Source organism: Centroberyx gerrardi, chromosome 17 (genome assembly GCF_048128805.1).
Source record: "Centroberyx gerrardi isolate f3 chromosome 17, fCenGer3.hap1.cur.20231027, whole genome shotgun sequence".
Taxonomy (NCBI): domain Eukaryota; kingdom Metazoa; phylum Chordata; class Actinopteri; order Beryciformes; family Berycidae; genus Centroberyx; species Centroberyx gerrardi.
Window position 1 is genome coordinate 10,443,310 of NC_136013.1, and position 24,186 is coordinate 10,467,495.

A 24,186-nucleotide genomic window follows, 5' to 3' on the forward strand; every position below is an offset into this window, starting at 1 on the left:
CTGGAGCAGCCCTCAGCCCGGGATGAACATGTCTCCACACAGACCTACAGGAAGAACCAGCGCTTTCCCCCCCTTCCCATTTACGCCACGTCAAGCCGACTCCCGTCTCAACAACAAACTCCCATCCACCATCCCATAACAAGGTCTTAAAATTTGATGCTGCCAGCTAAAATGAGAGCTTGTGTGTGTGTGTGTGTGTGTGTGTGTGTGTGTGTGTGCAGAGGGGGAAAAGTGTTACATTGGATCAAGCCCACACCCCGGCGTCTGTTTGCGCTGACAGCAGGGAGAGCTGCTATTGCTCTTGAAGTGTGTGTCCAGGTAGCTTCCTCATGGCTGCAGGCGGTCAGGTAGGCAGTGTTAAACACACATGCAATCGTCTCAAACCTGTCAGTCGGTCTCCCTGCACCACATCGCACCGCCGAGGTCTCATACATAATTTGGCATCAAATGAATATTTTCTCAACATCCTGGCAAAAGGGGTATTTGATGAAATATTAATTCGGTGATTAATTTTTTGCATCTGATCTTCTGTCATGTGAGATAAAAAAGAAGAATGGAACTTTTCCTGTGAACCCAGTTGTTGAAGGACACCTGACCCCAACTTTATACATGAAACTTTGATAAACTGATACAGCATAGGTGCAATATTTTCCAAGACTAAGATAAAAAGAGATGTGAGACTAAGACATAGTAAATAAGACAGAATAAGACAGACTAAAAGCAATAACATGGCTTTGTAATCTCCTGTGCGGCTCAGTTGCACTTTACAATAGGTGCTAAGGATCGTTAGTGTACAGCAGGGCCAGATGAAGCTAGACAAGCAGGGTCTCGTTGAGACAGTGCTGATGGGCTACTAAGTGACTCTGAATCCATAGAGAATGGTCTGTAAAACATCTCAACACTGTGACATGTGTCATGTACCCTTAGCCCAGATGAGAAGTTTAGTAGTGCTCTGAGAGCTTGTTCACTAAAAAGCAGTCAAGCATATGTCAGTGGTGGCAAGGAGTCAAAACTACGTTTGACCACTCTTGTGTACACGCAATGAAGCATTGCAATATTGAGTTCATGTAACAGACCACTCAAGTGCTTTCGTCATATTCCAAAAAAATTCAAACTTCCGGTTCATAATACAAGTTTGTCTATGGAACAAACGAACAGAGGAATTATTTTCTCAGTGCTCAGAACTCAAGCCCTTTGGAGTATTTATTGCATGTGAAAAAAGATTGCATTTGGTATACACACGTTTTTAAGTGTCTTTTAAGTGGTGTCAGGCATATCGGCTGGCTACATGAACGCATAAGAGACAAATCCTGAAATGCTAAGCTAGATGATGCTAACAATTTATTTCCATTTTTATATTTTGGCTTCAAAATTAAAAAGCTCTGTCCTCAACACAGAGAGATATGTATTGAGAAACACACGTTCAAAGGAAAAAAGCCTGTGTCAACCACAGACTCCGATAGTGACAATCTTTTAAAACTCTATGGGATTTTTGAATGGGGAGTTTTGGCTATGATCTGGAATTCTATATTTGGGCAGAAAAATTACAACACACTTGAGTGGTTTATTATGCAGATTTTAGCATAACTGATACATTATTACACACCTCAAATAAACCACGAATAAGAACCACTCTCTATTTCATTAATTAATGTGTGAAGCCTCTCACACCCCTACTATGGAAAACAAATTCTTAGTTGACTAGTGGTAATATTCATATTTTGTGGACTAATAATGAAACTAAAACGAATATTTCAATTCATAAGAGATATGAAAATTATCTGATGTTAAAATCAGCCTCGTGCAAATGAAGGCAAGCATGCAAAATGACCACTTTAGGTCTAATGTTTATCAAAGATGATTATATATTAGTGAATACTGTAGTGACACCAGAGAAATGTTTATAATTTAGGAAAAAAGTGACTCATATAATAAAAAATAAAAAAACTGACTTAACAGTTTTAGTTTGCCAAGATCCTAACAACCAATTACACAGTAATTAAATCTTCTCATAATACACAGCAGGGTAGTGTAGTTAGCAGGGGTAGCAGCAGTCCTCAAGGACTCAGGTCCTTGAAACGTGTCGGGTCAAGCATCCGTCCTGCTGAAGTGTCTTTGAGCAAGACAGTGAATCCCTACCAGCTGCAGGGTGAAGTAATACTACAATAATAAAACCCTTGTTCTCTCAGCACTGGTGTGGACAGAGAGGCCTACCTTGACCAGGTGCAGCAGCTGATACAGGTCCTCCACCTCATCTCCCTCTGTCTGACTGTAGTCTCTGCCTGTGTCCAGGCTGCAGCCCTGGATGGTGCGTCTGTACAGCGGCAGCTCCATGGCTTCAGCATACAGCTCTATGGCCTGGTGGCCCACCGTCTGGTACATGTAGCTGTCCAACTCATCTAAGGCATGAACAACAAGGAGTTTAGGCCAATATCTGATGACAAACAGATTGCAGAGTGTCTGGCAAATGGCAATGATGACCAAAACATGCGGCAATAACAAAATAACACTAAATAATGTACCAATTGTGCACAATTGTTGTAATGTGCTTATTGATATTGAAATATTCAACTAAAGGCGTTTAAATAACAAATTTCACTGTACAACAGGCTTGAAACAGCCTGCTCAGCAGTTCAGAAATCAAATTGTATAAAATATACTAAAAGCTGAGAACAGAGTGTCAGTACTAACTCCGGCTGCCGTATCTATACTACCGATATATGCCTCACAACTTAACCATAAGACTGTCTGTATGTTTGTTCATGTTTAATCTTAATCATACAATTGGAGTCATATGATTCTGGACCTCAGCTGGACCTCCACTCCTGAGAGATTTACACAAACACAGTTCTGCAGCACTTTGTTTACAGTTTTGCAGTGGCAGAAGTTTCTCGGTCCACTAGTCAGCAGTGCAGCTGGCTGGCCCACATAGCCCAGCTAGCCCTTGTAGATCATAACATCAGCAGCTCATCTCACCTGTGTTAGCAGGGCGCAGGTTGGCCAGAGCTGCGATCCTGTGCCCGGCTGCGACACACTGCATCATGTTGTAGCAGCTGTCTTTGCCCCCGCTGGAACCCGGGATGAGGAATAGGCATACAGTTAAGTCGTGTGTTTTTTTTTTAATCATTAATATGCAGGACAGGTCTGGACCTATACATTATCAGGCGGGGGACAATTAGTACTGTGGGAATGTGGTGCGAGTAGAATTAGCAGAGTTTTCAATGATGAAGAACCTGTTATCTGTTTGTGTCTATCCTGACTTTCCAGTGGTCTACTGAGTACAGATATGCTCTATTCTAGTCTATTAGCAGTTAGTCTTTTCCATATTACTGTAGTCTACTCTCTTATAAAGCATTTCCATAGCCGATAACTTTGGATTTCTATTGCCTGGTATATCCTGGTTTCGGACAAAATTAACGGCGAACTACGAGACTACGCATCTATTTAATAATCAACATAAAACAGTCCAGTTGTGATTTACTAACTGTGATGCTAGCAAGAACATCAGCAACATTGCATAGTTGTGAGCCAGTGACAGCACGGACATGCAGCAGTTACCTTATTAACGCGACCACCTTCATTGTCTTATTTCTAGACTCTAATGATACCAAAAGTACAGTCCGTAATTTTATACAATATGATATCAGCTCATAGATGTAAGCAACAGCTCTGCATAGCAACCAATGCGTGTGTATACAACACGTGAAAACTACACTTCCGGGTTGAAGCAGGACCCCGATATATAACAAGACGCCCTCGAATGTGCCTGATAGAAAATCTGTTCCTGCCATTCTCTCGCTATCTCTCTCTCTCTCTCTCTCTCTCTCTCTCTCTCTCTCTCTCTCTCTCTCTCTCTCTCTCTCTCTCTCACTCACGCACATACACACACACACTGCAAAAAGTAAATAGCTTTCACATTTAAAGCTCATTCTTAAAAGATACACTACACTGCCAAGGGATATAAGGACAAGCGCTCTCAAAATGGCATTACACTGATACTGACACTGACACTGACAAAAATCTTTGGCCCCATGTTGCTGTGGAGAAGACCAGAAGTCCACGCTCTGGTATTCACACACAGGTTGCGCTTTTCCTCTGAGGGAGCCCTATATTGCTCAGAGGAAAGCCTTTGATGCTCTTTTTGCTCTCTGTTGTTGTGCCAGAACAGAATAATTGCACTGCCTTTGTGTGCTTCCCTCACCTTCTGCCCTTAAGCAGGCCAAAGGCAACTGATTTCGTCTGACTGTACAAAATTGAGAGAGACATCTCTTCAACCCACTGCTTTTAACTATGTTCCTTTCTTTTTGTTTTTGTTTTTGTATTTTGTTTTTTTTCTGTTTGAAAATGTGGCAAAGTCTTGAACCCGGGGATAAGCAGCGTTTGTGTGGTGGTGGCTTTGGCTGTACAGACTGGGAAGAGACCGATGGGAACAGTAGGTGGTTTACTGATTTCTTTTGAGTGAACTCTGATTCACAAAACTGCATTTCCAAATACTATACAATACATATAATGCACTTGATTTTACGTCTGCAACTTTTGCCATTTAATAGTTTTCTTCATTGGCATCTTGCTTTTTATGAAGAGTTGAGTGAATAAAAGCTTGAATGTTTGCAATTTAGTATACAAATTAATCTTTCACAAATTATGTGAAATTTCATTTGACAGGGTGAGTGATATATATTTCAAATGCCTGTGTTTCCCTGACATGTTCATTTGAAAAATTGCCTTGTCTTGGAGAGAGCAGGACACTTCCCCCTGGGACTGCTTGTCCTTCAATTTTGTAAACTCATAAATATATCACCTATGTTTTCCAATTTTGTTGGTTATACTTTATAATACAGCTTCATTGCCTCTGGTAATTTCCATTAAAGCCTAGGCCCATAGGATATGGCCAATGCAAATTACCTCACTTATCAGTTTTAATTTATGTACTTTATTACCAGACAAATAAAGAAGTGTGTTGTTCTGGTTTTATTTGTAGCAGCATTTTGCTGACGTAAAAGAGCGTTTTATGCCCTTATTGTTGGTGCGATGGGGATAAAAAGTGTTGATGGATAGCCCAACTGAGACACAGCCAATGGACGTGAATATGAGACGCATAAATATGAAAGCAAGGCGGCAGGAATCGAATGACACCCTTGGCCTTTTCTTAAAGGAGCATGTGCATATGACAGGTGATTTACACAGACATACAAACTAATTTTTGTTGCACAAGGACACAAAAACTTTGGGCGTAATGAGAAACTAAGGCCTCAAATCACAAGACGATAAATTGAGTGTCAGAGCGGGCCAGCCAAGGTTGCTCGTTGAGTGGCCAGAATACAAACACACTTATCCTCTTCTAGGCCTTTCAACAACATGACAAAACAAGTACATATTCTGCACAGTCCCACAGTGCATCACCTCTACTTCTTTCTGAATAAAGAATAGGATTGTAGGGGTTCACAGAAAAGGTAAGATTCAAAGTTAAAAGTTAAGTTTTCACAATAATAAAACATATCATTTTATTGATTAGATACAACTCAATAGTGAGCAGACATGATTTGTGGAAAATTATTTTCTCTACTGCTGTAAAATGTGATGAAGTTTCATAGTTCACACAGGAGTGAAGTATCTCAGCTCTGACTAATTGACCTGAACCTCTTGAAGACCGCAGCACCAGTCAGAAAAAAGGTTCAGCCGCAGTGACAGAAGGTACAACTTTCTGACAGTGTGACAAGAGTATAATAATTGGGTGTCTTAATAATAAATAATTAAATCTGAAAATTCCATTACTGCTTAACACTTTGATTAAAATAAATACTGGCAATTAGACGTTTTCACATCAAGGATGAATTTCATGAGGAAAAAAATGGTAAAATAAAAATTAATGAATGAATTGATGAATTCTCTGATGACTTTCACAGTGGCTACAAACGTTTTTCTGAAGTTGGAAATAACAAGCCATCTTCAATTAATCTTTGGATCGAGCTTTCAGATTTTGCACCAAATATTCATATTAAGTATGTATTAATCAGTTATCCAAAGGAGTTTTAGGAATGTTTTAGGATTGTTTAATCAATATTTGTGAACGTGAACAATTCTCTAAAAGCCAGAGAAACAATACTGTGGTGTATCAAATAACAAATTCCAGAGTTGCTTCCCTGACAATGAATTTTATACTGTAATAATGCTAGTGGCTCTGAACCACTAAATGCACCCCTGGATATTGTTACAACCTCATCAAGCTTCTCTTATTCATTGATTCATTCACAGATTAGACACTTGGACTGTTTCTAACCTTGAAACGTATACTCGAAGTTGAACTATCCGGGATGAATATATTTGAATGTTTTTGGGGTTTATTTTCCCTCAAAGAGATGCTGCATATTAGTGGTCTGCTAATGCTGATTATATGCAAAAGGTCCAACAGGCAGCAAAATGATGACATGCTCTGAGAGGGTAGTTTTTGTCCAAAAGAAGAATGTGAGCAGTGTACTCTGTCATAGTAATTACCATTTACTGTCATATAAATGAACATCATCAAACAGAACATTTCGACAAAACTCAAACCAATCTACAATTCCTATTCTTATTCAATTTCCATTTCAGTTTGGATTTCAGTTTCAACCAAGCCACATACATGAAGCAGCGGACACATAAGGCCCAGTCAAGCCCATTCTTTCCCCTGGAACATCTGCTAGTCCAGTCGCTGCTCTTCCACATGGACCTGGCTTAGATCATGAATCCAAAGCCTATCCAAATATCCGAGGTTTCACGTGAAAATGGTTGATTTCCTTCTCCAGCGTATTCAGCATTGCAGAAAACCCACGCTAATTATAGATGAAGTTCATTGAAGGTTGATGACAGCCAAATGTTAACGTAAAATAGTGATAAATTTGCACTCAAATGAGCAACGGTTGAAAGCAGTCCTGTGTATTCTTAACTCTGCTCCACTCTGGTGTTGCTTCCATCAGGGGCTCATTTTCCAAAGAACTATCAACATAATGATACCTCTTTAGGGCCTAACCACATCCAAATCAGTTAGTAAACAACCCAAACGGGGATCTGTACACATTTTTACAGACAATTAACTGTTATCACGAGGGGCCCAAATGGATTAGTAGGCTCATTAATGTCTGAGGCTAATCGGTCCTTGATTGGAAATGTGAGAGAATGTGAAATAAAGTCGTGGTTTGATCCAAATTGTGTTTGATCATGGCACCATCCTTAACAACAGCCTCCGTCGGCGAACAGTAATTGAGGTTTTTTTTCTGAATCCCCCAATGAAAATCTGGCTTTTACCTTCATTCCACTTGGCATATAAGCTGCATAAGCATAAAGATTGATGAAAATTGTTCTGCTTCATAAGCTCTCGTTCTTGACTGGTTCTGAAAGCCCTGAGATCATGTTGCTGGTGTTTATTATTTTGTCTTCAAAATAATAAATACCTTTGCTTTGAAAAGACTCATCAGATCATTTCATAGTGAGTGGTGCTGACTCAGTGCTGCTGGTATTTATATCTTACTCTTCTGATCCAATCTGAACTTATCTGATACCCAGTGTTGATTGGTAGACACAGAGATATATACTTCAGTAGGAGTCTCATAGAAGATTTTGCGTGAATTACAGAAAATGAATCTGGATTTTCATAATAAATCAAAAAAGAATCAGTCTCAGATCCATCCAACACTACAGGAACAGAAACTTTCCAGCATACAAACCAGCCAACCATCCCTAAGTACAAATGTAATTTCCTGAATATTTTTCCTTGATTTGAAATTGTCTTGCCCCGCTGCCAGCATCCTAGAATCAAATTATGGCTTCAGTGGTTGAGCCCTATGAAGCTCCAGCCAAAAGGATGTGGTCCATTAAAGTACGCCACCATTCCACTAATTATGAAGCAGCCAAGGCAAACTGCACGCACTACATGACGACTCTCACCTGACCCTGCTGCCAAACACCGTTCTGTATACAGGATCTCTAATGGTTTACAGAGACACCCTCCTCTTGGTAATCCAAACCATTGGATATTCAGCCTATGCTATGCAATCCAAAGGAAATATTAAATATATATTGAAAAGAAAACGGCACATACTAAACTAAAAGTATAGTACTAGGTTTTCTAAAACATATATGGAAATATATTCCTTACATAAAATCAGACTCATTTATATATATATATACTGTATATGTCAAAATATTTTTTTAAATGGACAAAATCAAACATTTAAATATAATTTTGAAATATATTTGAACATGTATGTACATATCATGTTATTTTTTGTTGGTATAATATACTTCTGCGTGAGTGCTTAAAAGGATGTTGCTTTATAAAACCATCAATATTAAAGAGCCTGTAATTGAACCTGTAATTGAAAAAATAATGGTTCCATATAGCACCTAGTTGTTCCACATAGAAGTAGGTGGTTGTTTTCGTAGGTCATGGTTCTGTAGTCCTCAAATGGGTCTACAGTATACTGCTAAAATCCATGACCCAGATTCAAACCCCGCCTCAACACATTGTTGAGACTTGGCCAAGCCATCTAAATAGCAGTTGGATGTGGACAAATGCAAACATTTATCTTTAATACAGTGCTAGCAGTGAGGATGGTTCCTGGAACTGTGCTGCACCTAAAGCGGTCCCACTGCGATTGCAAGCCAAAGAAACCCTGTTTACTACTGTTCTGTAAGCACTTTTCCATCTTACAGTAGTTTTTGCAAAGAGGTGATGATTATTTTCTTTTCCACACTTCTTCTCTCTCATACATCAATTGTACATCCTGTAGAGAAGAATGTTGGCTTTGCTGATAGCAACTGGTAAATAAATATTATAAATGACTATAGTTGACCAAGCATTACACCAAACAATGGTGGTGAAATATTTTTTAATCTGTAAATTGTCTGGTGGGTGCTGTAATTAGTGCGTCTGCTCTCTGATATACAATCCTTGGACGGTTTCCCTCTCACCCGACAAACACAATCCTAATCCAGGAAATAGCTTGCAATCAGAATATTGGAGTTGACATCAGAGGTAGCCACAGAGGCGATTCCCACACACCCCTCCCATAGCTTCAAAGGTCTTCCTGGGCCTGTTATGGGTTTCCCTCGTGATGAAGTGTGACACTCCACAAACACAAAAGCCCCAGCCCTCTCGTGGGTCCGCTTTGCTTTTCTTGGATCACTCCAGCCCGACCAATGCCAAGTCAACTTGGTGGTTGTCAGAACGGGCCCCATATCTCTGAAGAGTGTGTGTGGTGCGGTGTGCTGTCTGTGTGCTGTCTGTGTCTGTGTGTGTACGCTGTGTGTATGCGCGCAGTTAAGTGCTGAGTGTGTGTAGATAGCTTGTCACAGAGCCCTGTCTGCGTATGAGTGCTGTCTGCGTGCTTGTGTGTGTGTGTGTGTGTGTGTGTGCATGTTTCCACCCTGAAATGATGTAATGTGCACCCATAATCAAAGCCACCACCTGGTTGTCTGTGGAAGCTGCTGGGTTGCCAAAGCCTTCCACATGCAGCTTTATGTTTATTGTAGTGGGGGGACTCACAGAGCTTTGGAGAAGCACTTTACCACAATCAGACATACAGTTGGACTCACTCTTGCCTAATACATCTATATATTTGAAATCAGTTTCAAAGACTTACCAATGATGCCTAAGAAAATATGTTACCTCACCAGCTATATCTTTGCCTCTTGAGACAAATTAATTATTTTGATTCCTTCCTTTTGAAGATCAAATCATTACCGCAAAGATGTGTACCATAAACAAAGTATTTTTAATGCAGGACATTACATTTTGCACTTATTATCTGGTAGTGTCATACTAAGACAGTTTCTTCTGGTATCTGTCCACTTCTCACTTCCACCCTGTGCTCTCTATACTGTCCCATTCTATCTATCATTTCAACATTAATCACTTTTCTCTCCTTCCATTTTCTATCCATCTTCCCCCTCTCTACATCTCCCTTCATCTCTCCACCTTCCCTCCAAGCAGCGGTCTGGGTTTTTCTCGCAGTAAGACGTCACCTGTGCTGAATAGCTGGCCACAGCTTAGCCAGACTAGCAAACTCACTGCCAGAACACAGCAAGCTGGGGTCTGCCATTTGTCTTGTGGTTTCGAGTCGGGGATATTTGTCTAACGTGCTGTCCAATGTCAACACTGGCTCTAAATACCCCCACTGTTGCACGAAGTGGGCTTCCTTAGGGAGGATAAGGATTAATGCTGGGTTGGAGGAGGAGGAAGATGAAATGGAGGGAGAGGAGGAGGAGAAGGAGGACCGAGGAAGGATGAGCATGGGGAGAGAAGGGATTGAGCAGGGAAGGTGGACATTGATGACAAGCAGAGGAAGAGAAGAAGGATGAGAAGAGTAAGAGAGAGGCATATGGGATTGGATCTGTGTAGGTAGTTATCTTATTCAATAACTGATCAATCCATAGGAAAAAAAAACATGAAAAAAAGTCCACTCTGTTTAGACCTTTTGTACGCAGACAAAAAAACGCAAGTTCCACATTGAAAAAGTTATATTGGTGAATACTTACAATCATCAACTTGCTTGAAAACCTGTTTCCACATTACTAGCTTGTTTTATTAATATACTGTATGTTCCTTCTCTTGTGGTACACTTCACAGACACAGTGTGTACACAGGGGGTTAACCATTTTAAAGCTGTGACAGGTACTGTGTGAAAGATAGCCTCCGATCATTCAGAACCATTTCTGAACCTGTGACTAACCATAAATAACAAACAAAAGCCAAGGCCTCCCACCGGCGTTAACACCGGCACCGCCAGATGAGAAACTGTCGGCTAGATAGGAGATGACCTCAAGTTTACGGCCTAAAACCTGTTGATCCTGAGCGATTGATTGTCACCCGTAACAGCGAGCCCCCGCCCCCATCACTTCCCCACCACTGTCTCAGCAAGAACAAGATGAATTCTATCAGCGATTCTGCCATGAGAAGCACATCAGTGGCCTCTGCCTTTTCTTTTATGAGGAAAATTCCATACACTGGGCCCAATATTCCTGGTTACTGGAGTCTGGTGATTAAAGTGTATAAAAAAGGGGGCAGCACCACTAAAAGGCAGTGATTTAGTGAGCTGTCACCCCAGTTCAGGCGGGGCAACAAGTTCAGGTCCCAGCAGGAGGGTTGTAATGAAAATGAAACAAGGAACGAGACAGTGTCAGAGGGAGTGGAGAGGTTGGAGGGCTGTAGGCTGGGAGGTGGAGGTGGAGGTGGAGGTGGAGGTGGAGGAGGAGGGGGGAGTACAGGGTCGTCTGGAGGGTGACGGTGATGATGCATGCATTTAAATGTAGTGTTTGTACTGTATGAGTCGGCATGTTTGCGGCTGTAAGTTACCTTCTGTGTGCACATGTGTTAGGAGCTACCGTGTGAGGGTATTGGCATGACAAAGTTAACAGGCTCCCAATGCGGCAGATTGAAAAGGAGGCATCACTGAGTCCCTGACCCTCCGCTAACCTCCTCCTGACCTTGTAAAAACCCTGACCCCATCATTTCCACCCTTACAGGATTCATCTGCTTGCTGGACTGCCTGCCTCTCATCTGTGGGAGTGGAGTTTGATGCCTTCAAGTACCAGCCAGCTATAAAAGACACATCCTGATGGGCCTTCCTCTGTTGTGTTTATTAGCCACCTCTCCCCCTCCCCCCCCCCCATCCTGACCTCCGCCACCACACCCACCCTCAGCCTCTGCGCCGGCCCTTGGCTAACCCCTCATATCCAGGGTTCAGGGTCAGGGCAGCAGACTCCCAGCCAATTGGGCGGCTGCCCAGAGGAGCTGATGCGGCCGTTAGCAGCAGGACAGACGTAAGAGACCCAGGGACCCCTCTGATGTTCCCGAGAGTTTCCCAAGAGGGAGGGCCCGCCGTGTGTTTACGACATCTTAAACTTGGAGAGAGACGGAGTGCTTCACAGGCTTATACAGAACATGACCAGAGTACGGTACAGTGTATACAGATGTCTCATGTAAAAAGAAATATGTGATTCCTGACATCACAGTGAAACGGCAAAACCGAAGACCGAGAGAGAAATGACACGCACACTACTGCTTTCTCTGTGCTTCTTTTAAAAAAGAAGGTTCTCACGCACATATACCACTGCGTCTTTCACTGCATGGCCAGCATTTCAGTCAAAAGACCTTTGTTAAGACAAACACCTGGTGACCAAACCGTTGACCAAACAATAAAAGATGCAGAGGTGATACGTGGGGAACATTTTTCTTTTTAAGTGCTGAGAGGGGCCAGCTGGGGAGAAAACGATCAAGAGAGAGAGATTAGGAGGGAGAAACGAGGAAAGAGGACCTAAATAATTTTGTACTATACATGTGTTTGCCTTTGAGAGAGCCAGTAAGGCCGTGTGTGGTTGGGTCAGACGCAGTGTGGACTGAGCATGCTCTGTTGCTGCTCACTCCCTCTTGAGGAAGGTCCTTCCGGCCTTGAGAGCGCTGATTCAAGAGCCTGGTATCTGCTGCTTCCTGCTGCAGGACAAAGAGAGCACAGACAGGAGACCAGGACACACACACACATAACCCCCCCCCCACACACACACACACACACACACACACACTTATCTAGCATTTTTAGATTTCTTGCGTGTGAATCTCTGACAATTTATGTCTGTACTTCTTTTGTTTCCGGAGGATATGAAATACCATTCAGCTTTTGTATCTGCTTCTAAGAGCCCACTTACTTCCTAAGCAACTATGATTGCACAGTGGACTAACACCATAACACAATAGACATAAATCTGTTAAGAAGTATATTTCACAATAAAGACAACGATGATACAAACAATAACATCCACAGAGCCTACTTCCTGAAATGGATTCCCTGGAATAACAAATGTTGGCTGCTTATGGCTCTGTGATGGCTTCATTTTTCACCCGGTATAACCTGCTAATTTTTACTGCTCAATGTCCTCCACTCAGCCCGTGTCACTAAGTCATAAGCATGCTGCTCCTGGCTGATATATGGGTCCGGACGATGATGTCAGCGAAAAACACTTTCAATAATTGCCATGATGAATATCCTCAACCTTCCAACACCTTCCCTTCTCCATCCAGCCACATATCTCCAGCTAGGTTCATCTATCAGTCTGCTCTCAAACTGCTTAAGTCCTCCGAGTGATGCATGGCACACTGCCAGCCCTGTGTTCCAATGCACACTATTTACATTCATTCAAATTAAGAGCCGATGAGCCTCCTGTGCATAAAATTACCATGAGTTAAAGAGGAAGAGGGGGAGAGGGCCAGAGCATTAACTGTTTAATTGTTTCATTTGGACTGTGCAACAAATGTACTGCTTGTGTTACTGTCTACATTAGAGCTAATGGCATCAAAAGTCTTCATGTTTGTCTTCTTTTCCAGACAGTTCTCATTATTTATTATCAGGTAAATACACGTGAATGCATGGATGTGAGTGTGCTTATCGACGTTCGATCCTGTCCACGTCCTGGTAGCGGTTGTGTGATGTCCCACAGCTGGCTGCACTGGCCGGGACACTGTGTGTCGACCGCTCGCGGGACGGGTTTCCTCCTCGCCAATTGTTTGGGAGGAAAAAGGTGAAACAGATATGTATAAACAACGGAGGTCTTCCACAGGACTGGGAGAGACCTAGAGGGCCTGGGACAGTAGCTGACCTGTCATATTCACCATTCACACTGAGGAATCGGGCCTGCCATATTCTGTCTAGTGGCGTCAGAAAAAATAAACTCTTACTTCCTGAATGTTGATGGACAAACTCACATGGCAGTGGGAAAAAACTTGTCATACACACTGGCTTTGACTATGTGAGGAAACAGCGTACATGTAACTGGATGAACAGATAATACAGTACATAAGTTATGGGGGCAGGGAGCAAGAATATTGTGCTTCACCAAATCAACTGTAGTCTATCCAAATAAATGCTTTAAGTATATGATGTGAATAATCCCTTCCTTCCTTCCAAGTCATTTTCTTATATATGGACTGGGTCCAAACATGCTGGGCAGAAGAATACTTGTTTTGTATTGGAAATCCAATCACACTCCATTTCTGGCAGAGTGGCACATCCTGCCTGGAAAAATAGCTGCATGTCTTTTATTTTGGTGCACAGGATAGATATTTTTTCCTGAAGTGGGAGGGGCACCTGCAGTACATTCAGATACAAATGACTCTGAAAGTTTCCCTCTTCACTTCTCTTCTACCTGTGTCCATAGCAATGTAATCATTATAAAGTGACACATGACATCCAACCTGCAGTTGTGTGCATGTACTGTATATATGTATGTATTTTTCTCACTTTTGTCTGTTTTGAGTTTGAGTTGAGTTTTGAGTCTAACCCTAACCCATTGTAGTCATTCATACATTACTTCATTGTCTTTGTGTATCCCAAAATTCTCACTAAAATGCTAATCATAAAAAAGAAATATGGCCATTACTGGGAATGTGACTGCTTTCTGTATGAATGAGATATTTAGGCAGTGATGCTCAGTGTAACAAATTGATAGGAGTCAATTAAGCATCTATTATTAACCTCCTATGGTTCACTGTCAATTATCTGTCCCATTAACTCTGTAATACTGTACGCAGTATGTGTTTAACACTGAGGAGATCCAGCATGGCTCACATCTCATCTGCACTCATAAAAAAGAGCCAGAAATGATGACTTTTAATGTCAATTCAATTTAATTAGATTTAATGAAATGGTTAAGGTCATTTATACTTCCGTTTCCAAGCTCTTTGATGATTTATAGTAATAATAAGGCACGTTTATATAGATTAGTCATAAATTCACCACACTTGTACTACAGTCTTAAACTCAAGGCACAAAGATGGTTTTTTGCAATGATTACCATATTAAAGATAATATTACTGTCCACTTTAGAAATGGAAGAGAATTACTTCTATCTATAAAAGGCATGGGAAAAGACAGAGACGGCAGGATGAAATCTCTGTCAAGTTTTAAAAATAGACCGTGATTTCCTCTCCACAAAAAGACACGTGCTGAAGAGCACCTTAGAGAAAATAATCACCATCACAGAGAAATATTGTTTATCACATGTAGCATGTGCAAAAATGCCGTAGCATGTTTTGCATGTTTCCGGTCTATGTATTACGTGATGCCAATCCCTGCTCACGTCCCTCTTGATGTTCATCAGCAAACCACTGTGCTTGTAACAGGAAATCATTTTACCGCTGCACTGACTGATTCCTATTTACACAAAAATCGCCCAAAACACTTAAGACAGGATATTTGATTGTGAGAAGTCTTTTCCATGTTGTTTTCCCAGAGCTGGCCGTCACCCTGGGTTAAGCCCCTTACACATGAAACACACAACTCACAGCACTGCTTAAAGGAATCAAGACCTGCTGGTCATTAGAGACTTGGGGTTGCTAGCTTCCTCAGGCCTGATTTAGCCAGACTTTCTTTGATGTCATTGTTATTGTCTACATTGTATTCAGGCAGTTAATTCCAATGCATTATATCTACTTTGCTGAGAAACTTTACATCAAGCAAATGAGTTCAGGAAATAGATTCATTGTAGACTATTTGCAGCAGTTAGCGCACAGTACAAAACACAATGATATTCAGGGAGCGTATTATGTGACAATTCAACCCGGCTGAGGCTTGGGAAGGAAACCATTCTAACCACAGAAATCCCAAATGCTGGCTGGCTGGTCGCTGACATGAAAAGTGGTGCTGCCAAGCCAGACATGCTGTCATCTGACCCTGGCAACTGGGCTGCATACACCAGTGTCTTGACTCAGTATCTGGACATCCTCTCACTGTGAACAGACCAGCCATGTCCCTGTGGCAGAGTCCCTGCCAGCCATTTTTGCTAATGGCTCTTCCCTGAGAGATTTACGAGGCAGAGACACAGGACAATTAGAGAAAGGGAAACACAAAAGCCTGGCGCTCTCTAGAGAGAGATTTACGGTTTACGGAGGTGCTATTTTTGAAATTGAAAGTCTGATTAGAAAGTGCTGATGGTCTGATCCAGGAGAGGACTTGCACTTACAATGTCAGGTTCATTCAGGTGTCACTTCACTGGTGGCCTCATTACAGCCACTCTTGTTTGTTGTGGGAGCACTCCTGTGACTGACATGTCCTCTCTGTTTGTTCAGCGGCGTATTGCTGCCACTAACATAGGCAGATGTAATAAATGAGTCACAGTGAGATATATGGCATGATGGCAGAGCCTATCAAGTACAGAGTATCACCCAACCACCCCCGCCACCACCACACACACACACACACATACACACACCACACACGGCCCTCTCTTTCTCCGTGTGTTTCCGCAGCACCTCCGTATGTCTCTCCACTCAGGAAGTGAAACAGGAAACACTTGTAGTCATGTTCCAAGAATCCAGGAACCTGTAACACGGAGGGAGGATATATGACTGTATGATATGAGAGAGAGAACAAGAGAAAGGGAGACAGAGATAGAGAACAAGGAGAGCGAGAAAAAGAGAAAGTGGGTGGGAGAGATGTTCTGTCAGACAAATGGTGGAGGAGAGATAAAAGATTAAAAGGCAAACTGTACTGAAAAAGCGATGTGTTAAAAACCCATTTGGAAAAAGCATGCAAACAAGGATTCACACAGTCAATATTACACACACAAAATCCCTTGTCTTTTCACTCCTTGTTCTGATATAAACTGAAGAAGGAAAGGGTGGGAGCGCTCTGCCCTTCCACAATGGGGTTTATATTCCTGTGTGTGTGGTACTGAGCAGACATGAGTCAATCCTACTTGTTTGGCACATAGGAAAATTTTGTCACAGGAAAGTACTTGAAAGTATACTTTTTTGTGATTGATGACTTATCTTTAAGGCAGATAATATCAAGGCTATATTTAAAAACTTGGCTGTCATTTTTTGATCCCAGTTTAGACACTGAACAGTTCAAAAAGCTAGTCCAGTCATGTTGTCGCCTACTAAAGAATATTGTCAAAATTAGATTAGTCCTCTCTCTCATGACACAGAGAGAATCACACATGCTTTTATATCTTCTCATGTTGATTACGGTAACACCTTATGTACCTGCCTTAGCCTACAAGCTGTGGCTCGGCTCCACAATGTGCAAAATGCTGCAGCAAGGTTTTTGACCAGAGAAGGGACCACATCCTTTAAATCAGTTCTTGAAACCTATTTCTACAAAAATAACCTTTTTATAATTGAACCTGCATGTGTTAAGGAGCAGTAAATTTTTTTACACAGGATCTTCCTATATTCTACAGTTTTTCAATAATCAAGGATCATACAGTTTCCTTTAACGACATGTAATTTCCAGTAAGCCTGTACATCTCCTTCTCTTACTGTCTTCCTCTCTGTGCACAATGCATTGCTCAGTGATTGTGTTCTGTGATTGTCCGTGTTTAATGGCAGCCTCCATCTGCCAGCCTGTGTGTCTGCAGGCTAGCGGCCCGCGGCGCCCCACATTAGAGCCTGTTGGCGTGGGCCCCAGGCGCATTCCGCCTCTGGAAGTGTGATTATTGAGGCCTGATTACAATGTCTGAGACCACGATAACAAACCAACCCTCAATGAGTGCCAGGCAATCTCATTGCAAAACAAAACGGCTGGAGAATTAATGACGCTTCAAACTCGGACAGGTTTTTTAGTGCTGATAATCTGTATCCAGGGTAATTTGCAGCAATTGGTGGCATATGGTTTGGTGTTACACTCTGTGTCCAGCAACAGATATCAAATCTGTTGGACTGGGAACGATACGGCAAGTTAATCTAAAGTGACTGAATAAACACATGGAAAACAACAAACAGAAATTAACAAGTCAGTGAGCAAAGTCATTAGGAAAGAAAAAAAGAAAGAAAGAAAGAAAGAAAGAAAGAAAGAAAGAAAGAAGGAAGGAAGGAAGGAAGGGCAAAGAGGAGCTTACAGTATCAAACAATCGTCAAAAAACATTTCAGCCTGTCTGGTTTGAGTTTTCCAGAGGATGTCCGTGGGGCGGCTAAAGCATGTCACTGTGGAGAGGAACCAGAGAACAGAGAGCATGCTGCTTAGTGTTTGACACACACCTGAAAGCCCCCATGTTCTCCCTCTGTAGAAGTGCCTGTGGTGGTCTCCAACTGCCTGCATGTTTTTGAGGGGTACTCATTGCCTCATCCCTGCCTCCGGGCAAAACTCCATCCCTATCCCCACCTCCTCTCTCTCTCTCTCCCTCTCTCTTCCTCTATCCTCCTCCTCCCCTCACTCATCAACTCCCTCCTTTGCTCACTCCACCCTCACTCGCTCTCGTTCTCTCTGTTTCTCCATCTCTCCGTCCCCTCAGGGCAGCAGGTTCAGGTAGAAGTCTATTGCTGCGATCACAGCTGATAACCTCTATTCTGGACAGGCATGCCACATGGGGCCACACCTTGCCCGAGGATAGGTCCATCCATGCTGGGGGCAACAGAGGCACGGGGGCCGGGGGGCTAGGGCCGGGGGCTAGGTCTGGAGTTGGGGCTGGGGGCTTTGGCTGGAGCTGGAGCTGGAGCAGGGGCTGTGAGCTGGATGCTGGATGCTGGGACAGCAGCTGAGCCTGGAGGCCGGGACCGGGGCAAGAGGCCGTAGACTGGGGTTAGGGGCCGGAATATGGAGCCAGGAAGAGAGGGAAAGGTCAGAGATAGTGACAGGGGTCTGCATGGTCCAGCTGAGGCTCTACTGATCCACGGTTGAGTGGAGCTGACAGGTGAGAGAACAGCACCACCCCTAATGATGGCAGCCAAGGCGGGGGCTGGGGGGGGACGGTGGTGCCGGTTGGGGTGTGTTGCTGTGCTGTGAGGTCAGCGTGACGGGGCGATGGAGGGGTGAGATGAGAGGAGAGGAGGCCAGAGGTGGACACTGTGCTGTGGAGAGAGTGATGGAATCAACCGTTGTAGCCCGCTGTGTGTGAAGCTATTGTTCATACTGAAGTTTCACATCAAAGATCAACTGGAGGCCTAAGCCTAGCTGTGTCTGGAAGGCATCTATTGCACTAAAACTTAACCACCATATAGTTATTTATCGAAAAATTAAACTTGACAAAAATGTATTTGATGAGCACAGAATTTTATTTTAAGTATTAATGTGGATAAATAGTTCACATTCTGCCACTTTTCACAATGCACGCAGCCACCAGCATCATGCTGTTTTTTATTCACTTAGTTGGCTCCACAGTATGTGACAACAGGCCATGTGTTGTGCCGCCTGTCACTTTAGTAAGAGACCACAGGCTGGAAGAGTTGGTCAAAGGAACTATGGGAAAGTGGTGCGTGTGCACTTGTACTTGTGCATTTGTGCATGTTTGTACGTGTGTATGAGTGTGTGTGTGTTTTTTGACTCTGTGCATGTTTGTTGCAGAGGCAGGGCCGTGTGGCAATGCTCCATCTGCTTGGCTGGCTGCTTTGCCCTGTCTGTGCCGCCCCGATTCCATCGCCTTCCATGGGGGTGGAGGTTGATGAGGGGAAGGGACGGCGGTGGAGGGGAGTGTACACAAAAAGTCACCCTGAATCTGCCAGCTGATTAATCAAGGGTGATTCGGCGGCAAGCGCAGCCTACCCGCTCCTTCCTGGCTAGTCCCTGTGTATTTATTTAGAGTAACCCGTGGCCAGTCACGCCTGACCTCAAACCATCAGGAGCAGCCACAGTTGCGGCCAAGCATAAACAAAAAATGCGTAATGAAGGTAAGAGGACAGAGGACGGGGTGGTGCGGGGCGGGGAAGGAGGGGAGGGGAGGGGAGGGGAGGGGAGGAGGCAAGGAGAGAGGGAGGAGGGCGGGTGCGCTTTCTTTTCTCAGAGATAGGGATCTTGAGCTTCACAGCAGAGCTCATGGGTCCAGACATTGAGCTGAAATAGCCGCCTGTGTCCTGGTGTTTACTTCTCAGCTGACATGGGAAGGGAAATCATTGACCTCTGTCGGAGCAGCCAGGGTCCATCCATCTTCCAGGCCGAAGGCATTTTGCGCGGGGTATCAAATAGCTGGCGGTGAGGGGGAAACCTCCCTACGTGCATACAGAGTTAATTGGAACTCCAGGCTTCACAGTGATGCAGATCTCATTTATGATTTTATGAGAAGCAAAACATGAAGTTGCCTCCAGTTGTGAGTAGTTTGATGTGACAAAAAGACATGAATCACAGTTAATAGCCAGCTCAATTTTTAATCTTTGAAAAAAATCTATTCTATTCTATTCTATTCTATTCTGTTCTATTCTCTCTGCACACATGTTCCAAGACCAACATTAAATCTTCTGTTGCTATCCTATCTCTAAAAACATCCAGTGAATAAAGGGGTTAAAAGCATCAGGCTTGATCAATTTCATCATCTACGTCGTGATGTAAGTAGCGCTGCGAGCAGGAGCGCACAAACAAACAAACTCCAAAGATGGAGCCTCTATAGAGAGTTATTGATCGAACATGAAGGTTAGCCAGAAGTCTGAGAAGGTTAGCTCTCAGGGCCGTGCAACAGCAGCAGTCCCACATGGCTCCAAGAGGCCCCACTCTCTCTGTCTTTAAGAGCACAAAACACAGGAAAGAACAAATACAGCGGATGGGAGAGAGGAAGAGAAGAACAAGTACAACACCCCCCCAGTAAGGAGGATGTGTGTTTAGGAACCACGTGATCAAGAATAGGTCAATGTAAGGCAACCCAATGGCACTGTTGTAGTTATATTACAAGCGTGAAATCATTATATTAATAAATAAAACCACCAAAAAACAGCACAATAGGCTTATGCTACAAATCAAGAGGGGTTCATATGGCCAACTGTCTTTTACCGAGCCTACAATTGGATTTGCAAAGTCCTCAAAGTCATTTTAAAGGCATAGAGGGAGCAGAGGTCGACTGTGAGGAGGGTGCCAGTTATTAAAATGTTTGTTTACCAACCTCCTTGTCCTCCACCCATCTTTTCCCTCTTTCCCCTTGTGTTGGTAACTAATCTGCATGACACGTGGTGATTGTCCGGGAGAGGCGGAGTGGCATTTCAGGCGAGCAGGTGGGGGCAGGCAACACACCACCTGGTGCTGAGAGAGAGAGAGAGAGAGAGAGAGAAAGAGAGAGAGAGAGCACAGCCTCCCAGCACAGCTTGTTGGGTTCTGACCCACCAGAGCCCTCAATCTCTACAACCCACGCTCCCTCCCTTTCCTCTCCCATCACATTCAGATCAGCCACACAGCACTGGCTGACTGAAGCAGGAGGGGGTCTGTCTCCTGTAGAGGGAAACAGAGGACGGGAGGATGAAGGGAGGGCGGGAGAGAGGGAACATAGCGGTAAACAACAGCACCTTTGGTCCTGCATCTGTCTGAGCCCGGAGTCCTACGGTGTGTGACAGGTAGAGATGCATGTGGAACGTTCAGCATTCCCCGACACGGACGTTGAGTCATCCCAGATGGCCCTCGCTTTCTCCTCCCCTTCTCTCTCTCTCTCTCTCTCTCCCACTTTCCCACTGTCTCTCTCTCTCTCCATCCCTTTCCCCTCCTCCCTTCAACAGAAGGACAGAGCCACTCTGGTGTGACTTTGAAGCATGGGAACAAACAGTTGGGTTGACTGCTTAGTGACCAGCATACATATCCATTCAGCCATTTATATACTACGACTATGCCTCATAATATGAGTCTGAATCATAGTGGTATAATGATGAGATGTGACATTTTTGAGATATTGGTATTTTAGGCGAGTTGGTAGGCAATAACAGTACCAGCATGGGAATGTGATGAACAGTTCAAGTTGTGTCAACAATAGCATCTGATTGAGAATTTGTATTCTAATGTATTGTAGTTTGCAAGATTCAGATTTTTCTTTTTTCAGGAATTCTGTTTTTTGAACATTTATTTTTAATATAAAATTACTGTTTACCAGTCGTTTTGCTGTTTTTGTGTGCTGCTGATCAAATACTTTAATATGCAGTAACACAGTTTTGTGTTACTGCAGAGGTTTGCACAATTACCACATGTCATACTGCATATGAACTGTTATACTGCATTTTATCTGACTGTGAGAAATGATATTCAACAACCTATATATTTCACATCAGAGGGGACAAAGAATAATGATTAACCTTCTCTAATAAAACTTCTAACATAATTATGCACATGCCAACTGTAAGAAAACACTCCCTGTCAAAGTTAATACCCTTGGCAGCTTCTCAGTTCTCGTTGACAAAATAGAAAAAAGATGCATAACCCTTTGACTTTCGACAGTTTGGATTTAGAAGCCGGCTTGACAGATGCTACGCTATTCCACATCTTGAGATGGAGGGGAAAAAAAATATGAAAATGCATTATTAATTTCACAATGTGGATAGCCAATATTCATAGAGTGCAAAGGAAGAGCAGGCAGGCAGGCAGGCAGGCAGGCTGGCGGGTGTGCCAGCGAACGAGTGAACGAGCAACCCTAACCTTGAGCTTTCACCATCATCAGTTGACATCTCTGAAAACATGTTCTTTTTTTCTACGAGTGCGGGTTGTCAGCGGTACTGTCACTGGCGGGGAGAGGCGACGTTAAGTAAAGAAGGACACATGTGGCTCTGAGAGGGAGGGGGGGTCTCTGTAAAGTCACTCACAGAGTTCCTGTCACGGTTAAGTAGACAGGTGCTTACCGTTAACACCCTCCTAATATCTTTATGCATATTTATGAATTTTCCCCCCTTCTAATACGTTGCTCGTTAATGTCACAGCTGCCAAATATTGACTATGACTTTCTTTTAAAAAGCGCATAAATAAAACAGCTTTTAAAGATTCTGACCTGCTTAAATACATCGCTTTTCCCGTCCCTTTGATCAGAAAGCTTTTCATTATTTAAGCCTCCATGCTTCTTTATACTCCGCCACCTCATATGCCGCAAATACGCAATATATCTTTATTTAGAGTAGCTACCTATCCCTTCATCTACTGTATCCACACTTAATCCTCCCTCTCTCTCTCTCTCTCTCTTGTGTGTAAGTGTGGTCAGAGACGTCTAAGTGCTCTCATTATGGGAAAAGTTTGAGAGTGGGGCAAAACTTGCTGCTGGGTCTCATCAGTGAGAAAGGGGGAAATGGCTTTATAGTCTCTGAGGATTTGTATGCTGATTGCTCCCTAATTCCGACTCCCGCTCTGTAGCTGTGCCTTTCTATTCCCATGAAAACTTGGCCAAGAATTGCAATGTACTGCAAATGAGAGGAGGAGTTCAGAGGAGATGTGGATGGAAGTAGACAAGTTCCTACTCTGCCATAATATCTCAGTGGGATGAAGGTCTTGGTTTGGGGTGAAGATTCCCATCAGAGATAGATCTGCTATAAGTCAGCCTTCTGTATCTATGGGGCTCAAATGAAGGCCTAGATGAGACAATCAATGGAGCGCAACTAAAAATTTCAATTAGAGAGGAAATTTACAGTATATGATGCTTATTATGATGTCAAAAAGATGAAAAGAGTGGCCATATTGGATTTAGTGGCTTGGATTGGATTTAGTTCAACATTTGGTCTTACTGTGTTTTTTAAGGACAGAGAATGCTGCTGACTGCAGGATGGTTTGTACTCTCCATCTTATTGACAGGACTGATTGCAGCCTTTCTCGGCAGCTGTGCTGTGAGAAGAAGAAAAGGTCATGAGAGCTCAGGATAGAGATCGAGGATTTCATCTAAAGACTGACAACTCTGTCTTTAAAATATCACATCAGTAGATGGCTCTGGCATTATGAGGCGTATGTCAAATATTTTATATATGCAAAAAGGTAATAGAGTTTTTCCTGTACTCTTGCCTTGATTTTGGAGGCTTAAGATCTTAAAGACCTCATTAATTTGTTAGCAGGACCACAGATTACTATCAGATATTACTATCATATTATCAGATATTGTTCTGTCTGTCAAGTTTTTATCCAATGTTTTTTGCATTTTGAAAAGATTGGAATGGTTTCACCACTCACCATTTAGGAGAAATCCTATGTTTCCATAGAGCTGTCAGTCATGCCAGCCTCAGCTGCGATAGTGGCTTCTTCATCTGCTATAAAACAAGTAAACCCAATGGCTTTAGATATGCCAGTATGAAAGCATGTGAATTAGTCACTAGACTGTTTTTACTGCACATTATGTGTGTATCATGATATAAGGTGTAGCTGTTTGGAAGCAGGTAGTTGCATGATCTGAAAATCACTATAATAATGACCTGAAAGCTGAGCAGAATACCAGTGCATGCTGATTGTAATGAGCTCAAATCAAAGGCCTGTATGTCTGAGTGTCAGAAAGAGGCAAACAGATGAAAGG

At 42.9% G+C, this 24,186-nt stretch overlaps 1 protein-coding gene across 1 annotated transcript in view; it reads right to left on the bottom strand.

The window, feature by feature from the left end:
* dph6 (diphthamine biosynthesis 6) overlaps positions 1 to 3,581 on the bottom strand; it is a 58,040-nt gene extending 54,459 nt beyond the window's left edge. The window contains exons 1-3 of the mRNA XM_071902223.2: positions 3,559 to 3,581; positions 2,977 to 3,068; positions 2,215 to 2,399 (exon numbers count right to left, since the gene is read on the bottom strand). Coding sequence (XP_071758324.2) covers positions 2,215 to 2,399; positions 2,977 to 3,068; positions 3,559 to 3,581 — 300 coding nt within the window. The remainder of the gene's footprint in view (positions 1 to 2,214; positions 2,400 to 2,976; positions 3,069 to 3,558) is intronic.
* Positions 3,582 to 24,186: the final 20,605 nt, after the last annotated feature.